At 42.6% G+C, this 17,873-nt stretch overlaps 1 protein-coding gene across 4 annotated transcripts in view; it reads right to left on the bottom strand.

The window, feature by feature from the left end:
* BEND2 (BEN domain containing 2) overlaps nucleotides 1–17,873 on the bottom strand; it is a 250,851-nt gene that overhangs the window by 215,288 nt on the left and 17,690 nt on the right. For 3 of the 4 annotated variants that reach the window (XM_054271370.1, XM_054271371.1, XM_054271372.1), the window contains exon 12: nucleotides 14,114–15,416. In XM_054271370.1, coding sequence (XP_054127345.1) covers nucleotides 15,208–15,416 — 209 coding nt within the window. In that variant the 3' untranslated portion in view covers nucleotides 14,114–15,207. Of the gene's footprint in view, nucleotides 1–14,113; nucleotides 15,417–17,873 lie in introns of those variants that run through there. The other variant, XR_008482817.1, reaches the window with a different exon arrangement.

Below are 17,873 nucleotides of genomic sequence, written 5' to 3'. Positions count from 1 at the left end.
TGGGGGTGCTAAGGAATCAGCTTATTAGTATTCCTCCATGGACACACATTAGTGAGCAGATAGGCACTGCAGGGCTGGTGTGATCACGACCTTTGGGAGAGCCTGGCACGAGCGTGCAAGTGGGAGCAGAGATGGAGCATGCATCAGCTCCTGGCTCAAAAGCTGCTTTCAGGGGATGGAGGATCTGCCTGAGTCAGGCACAAGCTGCACAGCTACCAGGACAAGCAAACAGAGAGCAAAACTTGCCGGAAGGCAGAATTTTGAAGATTTTAGGCTTCAATTTTAGCAGTGCCTCCTGGTCAACAGGGCAAGCCCACCTCCACTTCAGGCCTGGATGGCAACATTTATAAGCATGGCATGGGAAGGGGAAGGTCACTGAAAAGTCTGTGCTGCACAGTGGTATTGGTACTGGAGGTACCATGGTGGCAGGGGGCTTCTCCCTGTGAGACATCCACATGTCCCTGTTGGCACTTGGACATTTCTCCCTGTGTGTCTGTGGTCACATCCCTCCCCTGCTGACTTGCCATGATGCCATGGGCAGGCTCCATGACTTCCCTGGACCCTGAAGAGCTTCCCAGCTGAGTTTAGCATGTCCAATGCCATCCACTAGCATATATTGTGCCTTAGTTATAGGTTGGGTGTTGGGTGATCACAACAAAGGTCTTCAGGCTGAGAGCCTTATGTGCTGCCACTGGCCTTTGGCTCTCAAAGGAATGGGATCTAAATCCCAGAAGAGAAGATAGCTGACTTCTGCAGGACTGCTTTTATGGTTGGTGAGCAGTAAATGGGCCTGTAAGGTCTCCAGCCCAGTAGTTGCAGTATTTTTTACCCCAGAAGGTCAGGGAGGCATTAAAATTGACAAATGTTTGTCCTCTTCAAAGCATTCACTTAACACCAACACAACACACACACCCAGACACTTTAGAACACACCAGACACTTTGGAGGGAATACACAAAAGGAATATGCACATGAATGCATCCCAGACTGACTTTGAACTACAAGTGGTGTAGTTTTCACTTGTTTGGGTTTCATAAGATTCAATAAAAGCATAAAAAGCAAATCTCTGTGTAAAATACTCCATTAAAACCTACATTGTTTGCCTCAAAGGGAGGTGGGAGGCAGGCAGTGGGTCCTGCAAATGTCTTTCCTCCCGTGCTTATAGATGCCTTGATGCTAAGAGCTCTTCAGTGGCTCACGCAACACCTGCTCTGACTCCATCTGGTTTCTCTTCACCATCTGTATCATTCTCTCTCAGATGATGGCCAGAAGCACTGAACGTGCCTTTGCCAGCAGTGTTCTGCTGTTCTGCTCTTGGGCAAAGCAGTTCTGGAAGGATCATTTTTAACCAGCTGTTACTCTGTCCTTAAGACTGGGCACAGGACATTCTTGTCAGTCCATTACTGGCACATCTTTCCCTGGCCCAGCTGTCTGCCCCCAGGTCCTTGTTCTTGTCCTTGTTTGATTGCTTCAAACCCCCTTCCCATGAGGGCAATGAATGCTTCTCTTTGCACTTACATTAATGTTAGCATGACATTGTCAAAATTGTGCATTCCACATCCAAGATGCCTTTCAGGAAGGATGGACAAATGGCCTATTGAAGCCTGACCAGCCATGCTCACTACTTGTCCTGATGACATGAGAAGCTTTCATTCTGGCTGGTGTGACCTGGCACCCGTGGCCCCATCACTCCTCCTTGCTGGGCAGTACCCATAGAGGCTGCTCTGGTACCATCAGAGTGTGCTACCCAGACTCCAAAAGCCATCTGGAGATGGATCTCCATCACTCCCATTTTTTCTAGCCACTAAAATCACTAGCTGGATTTCATGAAGAACACGAGTCTGATGTTTTTCATGCCTGCCTGTCACCCAGCAGTGCTGTTCCAAGGTGGGAGGACGACTGAGCTGGAAGAAAGGGGGCAGTCATACAGGTGGGCAGGCCCACAGGGATGCCCAGGCAGGCAGAGGCTGTTCCACACTGCTATGCCTCATCATATTTTGTGTGTCACTCCTTTGAGTGACCTCCACATTCCAGTCAAGCTGGGTTGCTGTTGGCCCATACACTTTGCTGTGTTTAATTTTTTCCTCTTGCCAGCACACACGGCTTGGGCAAAACTCTTGAACATTTTGTTTTTAAGTATTTACTTCCTCATAAGCAGCCAGCCTGGCACCCAGTCAGATTCCCAAAATAGTCCAGTTAAGATTTAACTAAACTGCCTTCAGGTGTTTCCCAGCTGTTTGATTGTGAAGAAGTCTTGAAGTTTACACTGGGCCCTCCAAACCAAGGAGAGACAGTGCAAGACTGACCTTTTTGCCAGCCTCATACTCTGCCCCTGCTCTGGATGTGGGACAGGGCTGCCTAATTCTCCTCTTCCAACTGCCTTCTTCTGCTGCCTTTTTTCCACTTGTACTCTGAGATCATCCCTAGCTATACTGTCTCTAAGATATTTTTCCATCTTCCCTCACCGCAGACAATGGAAGAGGAAAATGAAGCAATTCACAGTGATTCCCTCCAGAAGTCACCCTAAGCAAAGGAAAGGGGCACAGGCACAGGGGCCTGCAGGAGAAACCTGGGAAGTCCTGTCCCCATCCAAACAAAGGGGCCTGAGAAGAATGGGGGTTTCATTCCCTGAGCAAAGGTCAGACAAGCAGACTTGGCCCTAGGTCTGTGCTGGCTGTAACACACTCTGGGGGTACAGCTGTAATGGTGCAGTGGACTGGCACAGTCTTTAACCCCTCTGGCCTCTGGCAGAGCAGTGTCCTGAGACTGGTTCAGGCTCCTGCAGCCCTTCTTGGGCTTCAGCTCACTTAGCCAAGCCCCATTCCACCAGGACAGGCAGTGCCAATCAAACACAGGTTAAAGGAGAGCTGTAAGAGACTGCAAACCTGCATTCAGCTACAGCTGAGCTGTAAACCCACTCCTGCTGATGCTCATGGTGGGAAGCTAGGCCATGGGAATAGTTCTGAGAGGTCAATCTCCAAAGGCAGTGTTTGAAAAGAACTTTGCTACGTGAAGGTTTACACACGCCTGCATGTTATTGAAATGATGTTAACCAGCTCTGTTTCTACATGCAAATAATGGATGTACATTTTCTGTGCCTGTGCACATACACACCTGCAATCACAGGCACAAGATTGGGTGAGGGGCATCAGATTAAGCTGACTGCAATAAATGTAAGAAGCAGATTTGATAATGACCCCAAATATGGATCCAAATGTTCCTTCTTCTGCCACTAATTGATCTAATGGATTTCATATTTGTAACCAGGCAGTGGTTTGTATTGTTTCTTTTTGTTTGCTGCTTTAGAAAAAATAAGAGCTACTAGAACATAACCCATACCATATTTGCAGATGTAATTGCTGTGACATGCCCCCTGCCCCCAAAGCAATTGCCAGCAGTGGATTACTAATAGTTTGCTCTGTAATTTATGATGGCAAACACTGGGGCAGAAATCCTCAGTCACTATACACACAAATACAATTATATATATGCATATTAATCTATTTTAAGAGCAACATATTCTAGATCCTCAGTCAAGTGCACAGTGCTGTCAGAAGGGAAGCATAATTTGCTTTTATTCAGGTGGGGGAAAACTGAGACAACAGATTGGCATCTGAGGTGGGAATAGATCTGCCGTGCCATTGTTGCATGAAGCTACTGTGGGGTCTGCTCCCTCTTTGGAGGCACATCCTTGCCTTCCCTGGCAGTGCTGTGCTTCATCTCTGTCCACCCACACTCTCTCCCCCAGCACTTTGCTGTCTCTGATATTTGTATTCCTTGTTTTCTTCTCCCCTTGGTCCCAGCCCAGTTTCAGTGACTCTGCAACACTTCCCACTTGAGGGAGAGATTTGATTGAATCTCTTTTTTGAGTCTGCAAGGCACAGCAGGAAAGCTAATGACACAGCTGCCTGTGCCACAGTAGCTCTGGCCACTTCAATAAAAAATAAAAAGAGAAAAAAAGGGAAGAATTGCATGTTCTTCATCTCTCAAGCTGGCACCTTTCAGGACTGTTAAATGATCTTAATAAGTAAATAAAATGCAGGGTACTTACCAGAGAAATCAGAACAACACCTTTGCAGCTGTTCCTGTCTCTTGAAAAAAAAGATATAATTAGGAAGGGTTTGAGGGTTTTTTTCATTAAAAAACCCTCTTAATTTGGAACTACTCTGGTCTGCTGAGTAAGTGTGTCTGTCTAGATGAACTTCAAAATACATTTTCTCTACTGGATAGAAGAAAATTTCAGAAAGAGCCTCCCTGGTTTATTGGATGGGTATGTATTGGGTCAGGTTTAAAAACATTTTAGTGTAGCTGATGGACCATGACCTTTTAGTATCAGTTAAATCCAGATTTATTTTTTCAAGAGGTATGCTATGGAAAGGTGCTGGCAGCCAAGTTAGAGAAGTCTGCCACAGTATTTTCACAGGATCATTCCAAGGTATTCTGTTGTTCCTGCCAAGCAATAAAACCTTTGGTTTTGTGTGCATTTCTGGACACTGCTGTGTTCTCAGCACAGGCAAATTATCTCAAAAAGGTGCTACTTTACAGAGAAAACTAGGTTTTAAAAACTTTTCAGCATTAGGATATTGAACAAGTAAAAAGGATGGATTTACATGTGTTGTACATATAAGACAAGAGAACAGGCATGCACTCAAATATTGTTTTAATTATTTTTCACTTGTAGTCCTCCATATGTTTGCACTGCAGTCGGTGAGCAATAGAAGAGCTCTCCTGTGGTTAATTTTACACCTGCAAAGTCCCCTGGATACAAACCAAGATTGCCTGGCCAAGTGCATAAAGTATCCTGCTTATCTGGCCCATGAATTCATATGCTCCAGGGGGTTGGAGAAGATGGGGAGAATATGACGAATTTATTATTTTCAGTCTTTAGCAGATTTTCATTACTTTTACTCTTTCTATCTCCAACACCTGAGGAAATAAATCCCCACAGCTTCAGGTTTTCAATGCAAACATGGGAAGAAATCCCCACAATGTCTGTGCTCCTTGCAGGCACAGGGGAGGAACCCAGGGCTCGCTCCAAGGGTGCCTGTAAGGGATGCCCCAGCAGAGCCTGCTCCCAGCACAGCCTGGCTGAGGGACCACAGGGACACATCTGATTTTTGTTCAGCCCTGCCCCATCCCTCCCATGCTGCTCCTAATGATCTGCCAATTACCATCATGGCTACAAAAGCCGTGGAGGTGCTTACATTTTTTCCCTACCATTGCACTGGCTGCATGGAGACTCCTGAGTTGCAAAAAGCTTCAGAGTGACCTTGTGCCAGGCACAGAGCCTGTGCTTTGCTGCCCCTCTGCAGCAAAGGCTGCTCCTGCTTGTCACCCATGAGATCTGGATGTTCCGTGTGGCCCTCACCCTCTACCACAGGCCCACACCTCTGCTGCAGCCACCACACATTACCGAAATTAATAGAAATAATTAGTGCTTCACAACCACGCAGAATTAATGAGGCTGGGAGTGTGACACTAAGGTATCAATGGCAGAGTTTACAGATATCGTTGGTGTTCTTTGGGAGCCCTGACCTATATTCGGATATAAAGGATCCTAAATGTTTCTTTGCAAATAAATGTTAATTTAAACAGTTTTCTTCAAAAGGCCTATTTTAAAATGACATACAATTCAAATATTTGTCTTATGACACACACAGATAGGAGGGCTCACAGTCTCACAGGAAATATATGAATGTAGGAAGGAAAAAGAAAAAAAAAACATAAAGAGAATAATTCCCTTCTATGGCACATCAGAATAAAAATTGTGGTGATGGGCTGAAGTGTGAAATGTTTTTAACTGCAGAAAATGTTGGGATCAGTTTTTCTTTTTAGTGAAAGGGATGACTAGCATACAAAAATGAAATGTAGTCTAACATTTGCATTGTTTTCAAAATCGAGGCCTGAAGGTATTTTATTTTCACTTTCATAATTTTTTTGCTCCTTAAGAAAGATCTCTTAGATGATTTATTTGAGGCTATATCTTTCTACACAGTCCTTTGCAGTATATTTTCAGTTACATTCACAATGCACTTCAGAAGAAGAAATCACATACAAAAAGCAATGCCTTTTGCAGACATAAAAAACATTTATTTTTTTTTGCTGAACAATTCTTTTTTTGTGCATTTTTTAGAAGGCCTACTAAAGCTCAACTAAAATATATGGTCTCAGTGTAATAACCCAAGACATTCCAGTCACCAACAAATGTTGCTTTTATTAAAAAAAACCCCAAAACCAAACACAAAAAGCCAAACTCAGAGTCTCCATGGAGTCAGACACTGCTATTGTTGTTCCATTTCTGATGCAAGTCAGAAGATACCAGACAATACGGATTACTGAGTCACCGCTTGCTAAGCTGTATTTTCTTAAACAACAGCTCTCCCAGCTGATCCTTCCAAGTCAGCAGAAAGAATGTAAGAATAAAAAAGTGATTGGTGTTCAAAAAATCAAGTGCTTTTGTGTAGCCAGGTATGCTGTGGACTGAGAAAGAAGGGAATCAGATGGACATTCCAGTGGGGAGCTGCTCCAGCGGGGGCTGATTTGGATGGGTTCATTCTGTGACAAAGTGGGGACAGAAGGGTCACTCAAGGCTACAGGGTGTGGCAGAAAAGGGGGAGGCAGAGTGAGGAGGGTAAAGGAAATATCTGCAGTCTAGCAGATATAGAATATTTCATCCTAACATAAGGATAAGCAGGGCTTCAGCAGTTAACAGGCACATTGGGCTGGGAAATTGATTCAGGACAAGGGGTTCAGCAGCAAGTCTGCTTCTTTCAGCACTTTTTCTTTAAATATCCTAGAATTCATCAAACAGAAGATAGATTACACTTTATAATCTAAGCCTCCTGAGGGGATGCTGCTAAAAGGCTGTCAGCAGAAAGAAAAAAAAAGTGTTCAAAGTGTGCATGTAGGGTTAGGGACTCCACATTTCAACTCATCTGCAGCTGGAGATGAGATGCATTTGCATTTGCTCCTCTGGCTGAAGACATAATATTCATTACAAAAGCTATTTCAAAATGGTTCTAGCCTAATTTCTTCTATTCACACATAACCCTTATAAAATTTAAAATTATATATTAAAAATACATTTACATTCAAAAATTTTATATAGCTACATTACAAACAATTTTGTCTATGCCCAGTAGAATCCGCAGAGAGTATACTTTCCGTTTCAATTGTTTTTGTGTCAGACCTTCAAATAAAGACCAGAATATACTTAATTAACTGTAATGCTGATGGGTTTTCTACTCAGAAACCCCTTTACACAAAGCATTGTGTATAGAAACAGAAATAAAATGACCCCTGGCCCAGAAAGCTTACTTGTCATGGTTTCAGCATCACTCTACTCTGCAAATCAGTGGCTTTTGTTAATGATCACTGTCATTTTCCTGACATTGCATTGAATAGACTTTCTTTGGAGAAATTAAGACAGACAGTAGAAAGCATGTCGGTAGGTCCCTCAGTCACAGGGATCTAAGAACATGGTCACAATAGCAACCAGTGAATCCCCACTGCTTTGTAAAATGCAGAAATATAATCTTCAGTACTTTGGATTATGGAGATGTTTCTACTGCCTGTCTTGGCACTTTGGCTCACGTTCCCTCAGCAGAGATTTGTGACAGCCTCAGGCATTGTCACTCCTCTTGGTCTTTCTTCCTGCTCCACAGAAGTCAGAAGAAGAGCATTTGTGCAGGCACCTCAGCCCCTGTTGTTCAGAGTCCAAGGTGCTTGTGCAAGCTCCCATGCCAAATTACTGACTGGAGTGTGCTACTCCATTTGGATGAGGTCAGCAACCCCAAGGATGAGGGAATATCTAAATCTGCAAAGCTTTCCTGAGTGCCCACAACATCCATTTCCTACATTCATTCCTTGTGATCATTTGATGAGTTACTACATTTTTTAAAAAATGATCTGCATGATTTTTCAACTGTGTTTCCATATGTTAATCTTTCCTACCTTGAGGAATCATAAATAGGATGGAAGTTACACATCCAGATGCTTGCAGAACTGGAACATAGACTCAAATGCAATAAACTCAAAGCCAAGCAAAAGTTTGACTAGATCTGCTTTCAACTAAGCAAAACGAGGTTTTACTCACAGTTTCTGAGAAAAGACTTTCTTAGGACAAGTGCATATTTAAAATGAACTTCAGAAAAGCCAGAAAATTAGAAAAAAATTCAATGCTTGGGGTGTGGTAGGGGTTTTTTTCCCTTTTAAAAAGAATATGCCATCTCTGCTGTCTCATTATTAGTACAAGTATCTTTTACTGTTTTTTACAGTTGCGAGAGACAAAGAAAAATTACATTCAAAACCAAGTTCTCCATGGAAAACCACTTCACTGGCTACATGGAGGAAAGTAAAATTTTTTACAAATATTTTTGTTTTATCTGTCTCTGCTACCAATGAATGCTGAAAGTGTAGCTCTGTAAAATGACATTCTTAAAAAAAGAAGGCTGGACAAAAAATGCTCAGCTAGCACCTCCATGAGACTACACAGCAGAAAAATATTCCTCATTTATAATCCAGATACATTCAAGGATGGAAAAAATGCTGCATGGAAAACCATCTTAATGGAATTTCAGTGTTCTGCAATATGTGGAAAACAAACATGTTTTAATAAATTGCTGCTTTCAGTGGCTAAATTTATTTTCAAGAAGGTCATAACCATAAAACAGAATGCTAATTCTTCATTCAGAGCAGTGGCAAAAGGGGAACAGAAAATAGGACCAAAGTGTTATCTTTGACCTCTTAGATGAACTGGCAGAAGGCTGTTGGGGTTTTTTTGTTGTTGTCTTGAGGCATCTGTTTTGTTTTGGGTTTTTTTTTAAGATTTCTTTAAAAAAACCAATCCTGTATTTTTCTCACTTTTTTAGTTTAGAGGTAATGAATTATCTGGGAAAACATTTAAACAAAACCAATAATGTCAGCAATGCATTTCCATTAATTTCTTCAGTGTTTCCATCCTTCTTTTGACAACTGTGGAAAAACAGGTGCCTACTAACTTCATTTTCATGTCCAAGCACCTGGCTGCTCTGTTCACTACTGTCCTGTAGGCATTAAAATAAGCATAGCAGTATGCAAGTCAGGAATGTAAAATATGAATCTACTCTCTGCCCCCACCCTCATCAGTGTCAACTTAAACAGCTTTCCCTTTCCTTCTAAAATGTCCTGCCTGTGGAGCTGGAAAGGGAAAGAACTATCTTGTGGATCAGAAACCTAAGCCAATCCCTTTTAGAACATTTTCTGCCAAATCTGAGTGAAGATTAATGTTCTGGGCAAAAAGAACAAAAGTAGGATGCAATACAAAAACCTCTGTCAAAATCCAGCTTACTTAGACCCTTTCCATGCAGACTCTTAAACAATAATTTGCAAATCTCCTTATTCAGGCTGGTTTGTTACTCTCCTATGGAAATTTTCCTGTCTCTAATGAGGCACCCAGTGATATTTTTAAGTATTTTCTAGCCCATAATATTGTTATACCACCTTCTGAAACCTGACAGAACAGGCAGAAAGATATCCTTCTGGACTACCTGTGGTGGCTTCACAGAGTTTGGGAATTTCCCAGGCCTCTGGCTGCCTTCTGATGGCTCTGAATTTCTCTTCCTCGATGATATGCTGGCTTTGGACAGGGGAGAGTTAATTCCCTTCACAGTAGCTGGTACGGGGCTGTGTTTCAGATTTGTGGTGCAAACAGGGCTGATAATGCAGATACATTTTCCCTGTTGCTGGGAAGTGTTTTTGCAGTCAAGACCTTTTCTGGTCCTCACCCCAACCCAGCAGAGAAAGGGCTGGGGGTGCACAAGGAGCTGGGAGAGGACACAGCCAGGAGAGCTGACCCCAATGGACCACAGGAATATCCCACACCCCATGGCATCATGTTCAGCCTAGAGAGCTGGGGGAGAAGGTGGAAGGAGAGGATGTTCAGAGACAGAGCATTTGTCTTCCCAAGGCACCCTCACAAGTGATGAAGCCCAGCTTTCCTGAGGGTGGCTGAACATCTGCCCATGGGAAGCAGTGAATGAATTCCTTGTTTTGCTTCACCTATTAAACTGTATTTAACTCAGGCCATGAGTTTTCTCCCTTTTACCATTCCCCTCCCCATCCCACTGGGATGAGTGACCTGCATGAGGCTGTTGCCAGCTGGGGTTAAACCAAGGCAATGGGGCCTACAAAGCAGACACCACCTTTGGAAAGTTCACAGTACCAGATTAAATGACAAAGAATTTGCTACGGCTGTGTGAAAAGACGATGCTGAACCTGGTGTTCCATCACTCCCACATTTTATTACTCTTACAAAACTGTATGTCAACAGTTGCCACATGCCTTAAAGATTTACAGATGATGTTAAAAGCAACTAAAAAAAAGTAACATCTCACTGAAAAATCAATCTCTACTCAAATTAGATAATTTTTAAATAGGAAGACTTAGCTATAATGGATAAAGCAGAGGTACAAGTGAAACTTCAAATTACCAGTGAGAGCACCAATCAAATTCTCAGAATGGCATCACTGTGTCGGAATATTTAGTGCTCCTATCACTCAGGGAGGTTTTTCAGTTTCTCAGAAAAACTTTTGGGTCTCGGTAGGTGGTGCTATAGCTCTTCAATCCACCCGAGGGACAGACGGACAGACCTGCTTCCAGGGCTGAAATGAATTGCATGCAGTAATGTGACACACAATCAGTGTCACTTCACCACTTGAGGTGGAAAGCTGGGGGGAGAATACTAAAAAAAAAAAAACCAAACAAAAAACCAAAACGATGCTGAAATTGTAATTTAAACACTTACATTAGCCTGTAGTTCAGGTAACATTTAGAGCTCTTGCTAAGGCAAAGGTATCATCATACCACACACCGAAGAAAAGAAAATTGTAATTATTCGAAAGACCTACAAAATTATCACATTGCCTTATCTATACAAAAATACAAATAAAAAACTGCACAAATGTTTGGCTCTTTCTGCAGCCTATTCTAAAGTCCTATGACTGTTGGAATAAACACTAGAAGAAAATAGCAAGTATTGATATTGTTCTAAGGAATGAGTTCTGGCTACAAAAGCCGAACATGGCTCTAACTAAGATGTTTACATCCACTCTGTGAAAACGGCAGAAATTCTGATCAGAGCCTGCAGGGTGCACCAGGACCCCCCGGGTGCCCTGGGCAGCTTGTCCCTGTCCCTCTTGGCCACCCCTGTGCCTGGCCCAGGCCCTCACCTCTGCAGGGCTGTGCTGCAGGCTGGCCCTGAACCCCTTTATGGGCAGGGGCAGCAGAGTGTCCCCCAGAGCCACATCCCCAGTGCTGCTCAGCGCTGGCTCCTGTGTGACACTCACACCCGCGGTGCTGCTGGCCTCACTGCCTCACCAGCCGTGCCCTGTGGCCCTGGCAGTGGCCCCTGCTGGGCAGGGAGCAGCTCACAGCAGAGCCCTGTGCTCTGTGCTGCCTGTGCCCCAGCCCCGGCTGCTCCCTGACACCAAGTAAACAACTCTTCGCTCCTTCGGTCACCTCCAGGGATCCGCAGCACCTGGCAGTGAATCCTCAGTGCCTCCTGCCAGCCCTGTTCTATGCCTTGAATCCTTATTCAAGAATTCAATTCTAACATAGAAACTGACTCCACTGCATAAACAAGGCCTCATCTACCAATTCATCAGTTTAAAGGACAGTCTTAAAAATTTTACTCAATTCCCATCCTTTCCTGGAAAGCTGTTTAGGATAACTCACACACTGCTGTAACTGACAAGTCAAGTCCAGAACAGTTTGCAGTCTAAATTTAAAAATCATCTCACCACAATCAGAAGATCTCTTAAAGCCCTGATTCTTCAAAGGACATCAGAAGAGTCTTTTCAGATGAAACTGTACTTGAACTGTAAATTCATGATGCAAGAAATACTTAAAACACACATACGTAGTCAAAGAGCTATACGGCAGTTTTATTTGTAAAATACTTAATTCCTAACAACAAAATACTTTAATTATACTTTATAAAAGTTAGCAAAATATGATACATTTGAAACAGAAAGAAGAAAACTATTTCTACTTCAATTCAATTTTCTTTTCAAGTTGGAAGCTATAGGTATGCACCACACTTAACAGATTTCAGAACACAATTCAATAAATATATCCTTCCACCATTAAAATCTGTGAAGGGCAGTGAAAACAATTCATAAAACTACTGAAAAAATATAAGCATTTTTGTCTTCTTCTGAGGTTTGGAACTAGTAATATCTATACACAACAAAGTTTTTGGCATTTACAAGGACTGTATAGCAAGTAACAGAAGAGTTTAATAGTACACCAGAACAACCAAATTTGCAGTACAACATTTCTACCAAGAAAAGAAAATCAGAAATTCAGTCTGTTTCTTGAATCCTATGGAGGACTTCTGCAAGGAGGTGGCAGAAGGAACTTAAATTTCCAACTGATTTCATATTTATAAGGCCATTGCATATCCTAAGTTGCACTTAAAAATCTGGTCCTTTACCCTGTACAATAAAGACTGTCTATTATGAACAGAAGCTGAAGAGAGAATGAGCAAATTCACTTTTTTATCCTACTACTAACAAATGAACTATGAAACCTTTGTCTTGGAGAGGAAAGATTTAATTAAATCTAATTCTGCTATGTACAGGTGTTATTTTGGAAGCCACAGTTTCCACAACTCTCAGAGGTAAAATCCACTCACTATGCCAGTCTTCCAAGAAGTTTCCTTCTGTGAAGAAACTGGACCTCTGAGCCTGCACTCAGACCCACACAAGCAGCAAGGCAAGCCCACAGAGTCAGCCAGTGCAGACACTGCAAGGCCTGTGTGACATGCTGGAAAACAGGAACAGAAAGGGTTACACCAACTGCAAGGAGTGCAGCAAGGGCCAGGGCTGGGCTCTGCACCTGGAACAGGGCAACCCTGGCTGCATGCATCAGTTGGGGAAGGAGAAGCTGGAGAGCAGCTTTGGAAAGGGTCCTGGTTGATGGCAACTTGAGTATCAGTCAGGAATGCTCTGTCAGCCAGGAGGGTCAGCTGGGTCTTGGGGGGCATCAGGCACAGACTGCCAGCTGGGAGAGGGAGGGGATTGTCCTGCTCTGCTCTGCACTGGGGCAGCCTCAGCTCAAGTGCTGGGGGGTATTTTAGGCACCACAATATAAGAAACACATGCAGCTATTTTAGAGTGTCCAGGGGAGGGCCATGAGGATGGTGAAGGGTCTGGAGGAGAAGCTGTATGAGGAGCAGCTGAGGTCATTTGGTTTTTGCCAGACTGGAGGAAACTGAGGGGAGACCTCATTGTGGTCTTCAGCATCCTCACAAGGGCAAGAGGAGGGGCACGTACTGATCTCTTCCCTCTTATGAGCAGTGACAGGACCCCAGGGAATGGCCTGAAGGTGTAGCAGGGAGGTTTGGGTTGGATATCGGGAAAAGGTTCTTCACCCAGTGGGTAGGTGGGCACTAGCAAAAGTTCCCAGGGAAGTGGTCACATCACCAAGCCTGACACAGTTGAAGAAGCATTTGAACAATGCTCTCAGGCACATGGTGTCAATTTCTGGGGATGATCCTATGCACTGTCAGGAGTTGGACTTGATGATTCTGATATGTCACGTACAACTCAGTGCATTTTGTGATTCAATGATTACTTCTTTTTTGAAAACAAACAAAAAACCCCAAGTAACAAAGAAACTACCCAACAAAAAACCCCATTTAACTACAGTACAGTTACTGTTGTTAACTTCTGTACAGTTACTGTTGTTAAATTCTAACTTACAAATTAAACTGAGCAAGATGTGAAATTGAATATATATGGTAATTAATTCTTTGTTTTTAAAAGTTCAACATCCAAGTGATTTTGAAAATTAGTTTGCTAAAATTAGTTAGTTTCCTATTTTTAAAAAATATATAACTTAATGCACTAATAAATCTTAGTCTTCAGTAGACACAAAGGAAAGGCAAGGGCACAAACATTTATTATTGACAGGTGCTTTTCTGGGCCTCATACACCTACAACAAGGGATTTACTAAAATTGTGAAGCCTTAGCCACAGTAACCATGAGATGGTGAAGTTCAGGACCCTGAATAAGTATTTTCCTTAAATTTCATTAAGAAAAACCAGAACCAACCATTGGACTGTGGGTTTTTTTTGTGCTTTTAGTAGCGCTAAATCAGTGCAGAGCAGTATAACTGATGTCTTGAGAGGCTACCTGGAACAGAGGCTAGTCAGTGTTAAAGGAATAAAGTAGGTATTTATTAAAAGGCCTTCAAAGGACCTTGGGCAGTACAAGAGCCTGGCCGAGGCTACACCCAAGATGGATGATGGGTCAGGAGTTTTCACACTTTTATAAGTTTTGGTCAATTTACATACTGGGGTTAATTGTCCAATTACAGCTTCACGTTATGAAGTCCCATCCTCTCAGACTGTTCTCAATTCACTGCTGTTTGTACTTTTTGGGCCTGAAGCTGTGATGGTGTCCTTGGTTCTCAGGCTGGAAAAGGATTGTTTGGTCTAACTAAACTGTGAAGAGAACCTGCTAACACTTTATATGAAGTTCAGAGTTATGTACTCATGCAGTATAGAATCTGGAAAATATGAAAGCTAAAATTTAAGGCATCATTCCCCCATACATTACCAGATGTACTTACATTGCTGTTTGCCTCTTACCCTGCAAAAGACACTGATAAAGGAGGCAAAAATGTGAGAGATCATACAATCATTAAGGTTGGAAAAGAAGATCATCAAGTCCAGATATGACAAGTTACCCAAATGCAATTAAAAATATTTTCTCCTTTCTGATATTTTCACTGAAGATATCCAATTGTCAAAGCAAATTTCATTCCTCATACATAATGAGATAATTTAGCTGGCTGTGATTCACCCTCCAAGGAGGACCACTCTTTCCTCTCCTCTTTTCCATCTGCTTCTGCTGAATTGATGCACAGTGCATCTTTTCTAACCAGATTAATCTTTCAGATTCAATGAATCATGAGAAGATGCTTTTAGGAGAGATCACATTGCAAATGCTACAGGGAACACTGAAAATAATTTCTGAGGAGCACAAACACTACCTATGCAAAGAGTCAGGGCTCCCAAGCCTCTTGCTAATTTTGGTCTCACAAAGTGATGCTATTTAGTGCTGCTGACAACTCAGTTGAGTAGGACAGCTCAATATTACAGGCTTCTACAGAGAATTAATAAAAACCTGCAAAATTAAGCTTTGAAGCAGCTGCTGGAGAGCTTCAATCTGAGAGATGCTTTCCGCTGGCTTTGCGGCTGTGGGATCCTCGAGGGGACTCTGCACTCGGGGCTCTGTGGCGCGTTCCAGTCGTGGCCTTTTTGAGCTCGTGTCTGAGGCTGCGGATTGTGCTGTTTATGGCAGCCACGCACGCCTTCCAATCAAACCCACTTTCATTGAGATCAAAGGATGGAAAATTCTCTTGAAGGAAGTCTAAAAATAAGCAAGTATGTAATAGTGAGTTATCAATTATTTAGGTAAGCTATGTACTCTTTCTGGATGTAATTAAGCTAAAACAAATGCATGCTACCAAACCAGGACAGCTAGACATATTACAAGAATTGAAATGCAAAGCAGGGCAGATATTGCTTTCCCCTTTCTGTTATATTTGAAAATGAGTAAAAAATGGTCTAAGCACAAAAACAAAATATGAAAAGAAAATGCGACCATGTGTGTGGTTTTGATCCTTTGAAGTGCTGAGTAACTTCAGCTTCTAAAGTGGTCAGCTAGCAAAGACAAATCCTGGGCTCCAATTCACAATGAACAGAATTAGGCAGGACCAAGCTCTCCTTCAGAGGATCTCTGGCAACTATATTCACTAAAATCAGTCACACCAGTTCAGCATAACACAGATGTACAGGAACAACAGTGACAGAAAAATTGTGAGAGTTCATTCCTTACCATACTGCAAGTAAGATCAGTAAACAAACACTTGAGTTTGGTAGCAATGACATAAAAAGGGAAGGACTATAGTACCTTTCTTCCCTTCCATGAGTAAAATGAGTAATTAAAAAACCAAAATTAAAATTGGTTTTTAAACTTATTGAGGAGTGATTTCCTGCTGAGCTGAATTCCATGTTTTCTCTAAGCAACCTGATAAGTCTTAAATAAACACCAAAAAGGAATTCTCATCTCTAATTTCAAATCAAAGCAACATTGCTTCTTCTTCTCTGATTAACATCCAGATTTACCTTGACAGTAGAAAGAAAGGTATAGCTAGTAGATATTGTGTCAGCTTTCTCTTACCAGCAAATAAAAATCTAATATAGTACCATTGCTTACAGTTAAAATTTTAACTTGTAGTTACAAATCTGGAAACCCATTTTGCCAGAAAAACTTTGGTCTGAAGGAAGAAAGTAACTGAGATAAAAACTTGTGCTCTTGCAGTTCACTCTGCTTCAGAAGGAGAGGTGAAAGGGAGCTGTTATTAACTATGCTGACATAGTTTTAAAGCTGTTGGCTGAAGCAGCAGACAGGCTCTCCTTACTTCCATCCCCAGCAGTAAATTCAAGAATACTTGACCTCAGAGGAACAGCACAGAACTGGAATTCTTCAAGGTCTACAGAGCCTTTGTACGTGGTCCACTAAACAGCTTTTAAAGTTATGTCTTTTCTTCGACCAAAACTGACCGATTTTGGGGATTACAGTAAGGCCATGCAGGGCCCCTTCCTGCTCTGCAGGGGAAAATTCAGGGAGCTGGTGCTGCCATCCAGTCAGGCTGTGTTAAAGGAAACAGAGGCAGGGACTGTCCTCTGGCTCCAGAGCCAAGTGCCAAGGTCTGGCTGCAACCACAACACACAGGATTTGTCTCTCATCTGCTCTGTGGCCTACATGGTGTTCTGCAGTCCTAAGACACACTTACTACATCTTTTGAATGCTTCTTAAACTCAAAATGTCAAGAAATAAAGTATGTCTACATGTCTATATATGTGTATATACATATAAAAGTGGAGATGTTTAAGTGGCAAAGTTTCCCAGGCTAGTGCTTGCCATACTGGAAATGGTTTCTGGCATGCTCTGTCTGTTCCTCAAGCTATGCCCAGACATCACCCCAGAGGGTGTGAGTCACATCTCCATTTCATTGAGCATGAACACTGCTCCCTCAGACGCAGTCCTCCTTCCCCACTTCTCTCTCCCATCCCAGTGGGTGGGGCAGGGGAACAGGACAGGGAGGAAGAAGGTGAGCAAGCACCTGTGTTTAGTTACCTGATGGGTTACAACACAACAGTTGCTAAATTCCACTTCATAAGCTCTCCTTATTTCCAATCTCTAAATATGGCTTTTTTTCTGCAGGGCTCAGTTATGAATTCCTGCTTAGCCCAACCTGTCTCCCCATAACTCAGCTCTCCTAAGCATCAAGATGGACTCTCATGTGCTTGCAGAAGGCTGTTCTTAAAGATCTGTCAACTTTCCTGAGCTTCTGTCCTATTCAGAGCTATCTCTCACAAGCTCCCATGTGTGACTTTCCCAAATGTCAAAGTGTGCTCTCCCAAGCTACAGAGCCTGTACTCAGACCCTTCTTACTCTACTCAGGACCTCAGGGCTCATTTCATAATCTCTACAGGCAATGCCACCACCAATTATCACACAAGAACCCTTTTTGTGAAGGGAGCCATAACCTGCTGTACATGACATCTCTGTCCTCTGCTTCATCTACACAGTCCCTGTATCAAGAAATTATCTCTGATGTCCTCCAGAATCCTCAGGCACTGCTCCCATCTCGCACTGCATTGCCCTTTCAAGCCAATGTCAAGACAACTGATAATCATACAAACCAGGTTCATCATCTGGAGAATTTCTTGAGCTACTAAAATATAACTTTATCTACTTCCTCTCAATTTGTTCCCCTGCTTGCAGAGATGCCTGTAAGAATATTTTCACAGAATAATT

Source organism: Melozone crissalis, unplaced genomic scaffold (genome assembly GCF_028551555.1).
Source record: "Melozone crissalis strain CALT ecotype California unplaced genomic scaffold, PUWL_Pcris_2 ptg000013l_1, whole genome shotgun sequence".
Taxonomy (NCBI): Eukaryota; Metazoa; Chordata; class Aves; order Passeriformes; family Passerellidae; genus Melozone; species Melozone crissalis.
Note: the sequence above shows the minus strand (reverse complement) of the source record. Positions and strands in the feature narration are given on the sequence as shown.